The 3,101-nt window shown below is 33.1% G+C and overlaps 1 protein-coding gene across 1 annotated transcript in view; it reads left to right on the top strand.

The window, feature by feature from the left end:
* NME7 (NME/NM23 family member 7) overlaps positions 1-3,101 on the top strand; it is a 164,930-nt gene that overhangs the window by 90,236 nt on the left and 71,593 nt on the right. The window contains exon 8 of the mRNA XM_012657709.1: positions 1,858-1,922. Coding sequence (XP_012513163.1) covers positions 1,858-1,922 — 65 coding nt within the window. The remainder of the gene's footprint in view (positions 1-1,857; positions 1,923-3,101) is intronic.

The raw sequence follows: 3,101 nt of genomic DNA, 5'->3' as shown, positions 1-3,101 counted from the left end.
TGCTGTGTCTCCAAATTCTGATGAGTTTTCTACTCTATATATGCTACATACAGCATATTTGGGGTTTCTATGCCCAAAATAATTCAATGTCTTTTCCTGTTATTAATTTGGTTTAATTACTTGTTTTATTCTTAAAGATGCTCTCATTCTTCCAGTCACTTGGACTCAAAATCTTGAAGTCATCTTTTACCCTTCTTTCGTCTTCACACTCCATATCCAGTTTGTTCCTGTTACTTCTTATTTGGAAATGTCTTGGTATTACCTCCTTCTTTTGCTACTGCTGCCATCCAAGTTTTAGAATTCAAAATAAGACAAAATATTTAAAGATACAATGGCTGAACTTTTTCCAATTGGCATGCTAGATGATTTCAGAAGCCTTTGCTATTCCTTCTATCCCTTATTCTTTTCTTCAGACCAGCATGCCCATCACTATTACATTAGTAATCTTCCTAAAATACTACTTTTATTTTATATTCTTCTCACATTTTTAGTGACTCCCCATTTCTTTTGGCAGTGTTTCTCTTTGCAGGAAAATTATTATTGTAGACTTTTAGTGTTTACATAAATTATTTTAATTTTTAGTGATGCAACTTAAATATGTCCAAAAATATAAAACTAAATATAAACTTTTACACATACAACTGTATAACTAAAATAATTTACAAATTCATTACAAACAAAACTGTAAATGAATAAAATTTAAGTTAATAATATTAATGTGACAAAGGATGTTGTTTGCCAGAAACAAGCTTAGCATGAATATGGTACAGACTCTGAGTTAGGCATAGGCCTGTTCTACTGTGATCACTCAATTAGCCCAACACTTTTCTGTCTTCAAACTTCTGAGAAGCCTTTGTTTCTATAGCATTCTGTGACATCATTTGGCTTTCACTTGGTACAAATGTATCATTTGAGAAATAGATCCACTTCTATCTTTTCTCATACCTCAACCTGCTACAATTACAGTAGTGCTGCTGGGCCATAGTAAAATAGTAAATTAAACTGCACATTCAGGCACTAATACTGCTTGGTGATTTGAGGTTACTAGGTGAGCATCCAGATGATCTGGTATATGTTGTGTTTGTTTAAGAGACGGAGCGAGACAGAGTTTTAGTTGACTCTAAAAAAAAAATCTTAGAAGATTTTTATAGTAGCATCTCAAAATCAGTCCCTGCGCCCAGAATCTAGAGACCTCGTTATAAAAATCACTCATCTGTGGGATAAAGACCATATTCCTTATGTTGACATCCAGGGCCTTCATCAATTGGGATTAAATCTCTTTTCCTTTTGAATTTTGTTTTTGTTTTTTTTTGTTTTTGTTTTTTCCTCACTGTCATGTGAACATGCTCACACTTTCCCAGATATGTGCCTTCTCTCTCGTACCTATGTAAGCCCATCTGTCTGTAGCCTTTAAGAACCATTCATGCCTTCATTTCCCCTTGAAGCTTCTGCCTACCTTTTCAGTTATAATTTGATTTTTCTCCTTCTTTGAAGTCTTTGAATTGCTTCTGTATCTAGTACTTTGAAATTTCATTTTTTTGTGATGTTATTTTTAATCGTTTGATTTTTATGTTCACTACATCACTAAACTTCAGGGCCCTTAAAGGCAAAATAGTATCTTAAAAGTTTTTTGCATAATTCACAAGACTGTTGTTGATATTCTTAAAGCGCTTATTAAAGGAATCAAATGATTAAATGTAATGCTTGGTATTAGGGATTTGGTTTCTTTTGCAAAAATATGTGTTTTCTTAAAATAGAATATCAGAAAAGTACTTTGATGTAGAAAATTTGCATTTCTAAGAAACTAAAATGCCTTAAAATGTTGTATTTTTGCACCTGTTTGTTCTTCATTTTCAGGACTGTTGGGGAAGATTGTGATGGCTATCCGAGATGCAGGTTTTGAAATCTCAGCTATGCAGATGGTAGGTAGTTGACAATAAGCCAAAATGTATTGGGGAATTTTTTTTTTTTTTAAAATAAGCTTTGAAACGTTTTCCGTTGAATGTTCTCTGTGCAGTCATGAACTCAACATATTAAAAACAAAACATTTACCGAACTCAGTAACCTTCTTATCATAGTTATATGGTTTTACCCATATAATCTTTTACTGAGAAAAGTAGTATTCAATTGATATATTTAATTTAAGCTTATAAGGTAAGTTTATACAATTATTGAACTTTAGTTACAAAATAAATAAGGACCCCAAAAATGTGTTTAGTTCCTATAAACAAAAAATAGAATCAAAGTGAGCAGTCATTTTTCTATCTTCTGGATTCCTAAGTAGATAATGAAGGAAGAGAATCAGTTCATATTTCTTTCCTGACCAGTGCCTTTTGTTGGTTTCTGGACTTTCCCTCAGGACCTTCTTGGAAGTTAGTGTATTTCAGCCCCTCTGCTGGCACTTGTACCACTGGACCTCCCTCCAGAGCCCACATTTGTTCAACATTGCTCTGCTTACACATTCCTAGAAAATCCTTCACTGAAGAAACAACGTCTGCTCTGGCAGAGGTCATACCTTCCTGCTGTACTCACTGGTGCATTTGAAAAGAAATAATTTGGGTACCAAATTACTATATGAATCAGATAAACAATTTGGTTTTTGCAATGTTTGGAGCCCATCAAGTTTATGCCTTTTTGATAGTGAAGTACCAAAATACTCATTTTGAAGCTGATAATTTTCTTACCAATATTATTTATATCCTCTTTTTCTGAAAAGAAACTGCTTTTGATCTCTATAAAGTGTTAGGATCACTTAAAATCAGGGGTCAGGTCATAAGTTGGGGTTCTGCCTATTTTGTGCCAATAAGCCTAAACGAACAAAATAAAAAGTTAGAAATATCAACTAGCTTGCAAAGTCATCAAGCAAAACTTGTAGACTGATCAGAAGATTGATATTTAAAGAATCTTACCTATGATTATAAAGAAATTGTTAGTGAAAACTTTCTAAAAGTATTAGCTTGGTGATGTTTTAATGAGATTATAGCATGGTACCTAAGCCTACTTCAAAAATAATAACTGTAGAAATTTTAGTTTGGAACATCGACCTAACTTGAAGCCTATAACCCAGCACAGTGATTGGCTATAGTTGGTACTCAGTGAAA

Source organism: Propithecus coquereli, unplaced genomic scaffold, assembly GCF_000956105.1.
Source record: "Propithecus coquereli isolate 6110/MARCELLA unplaced genomic scaffold, Pcoq_1.0 Scaffold56, whole genome shotgun sequence".
NCBI lineage: Eukaryota > Metazoa > Chordata > Mammalia > Primates > Indriidae > Propithecus > Propithecus coquereli.
Note: the sequence above shows the minus strand (reverse complement) of the source record. Positions and strands in the feature narration are given on the sequence as shown.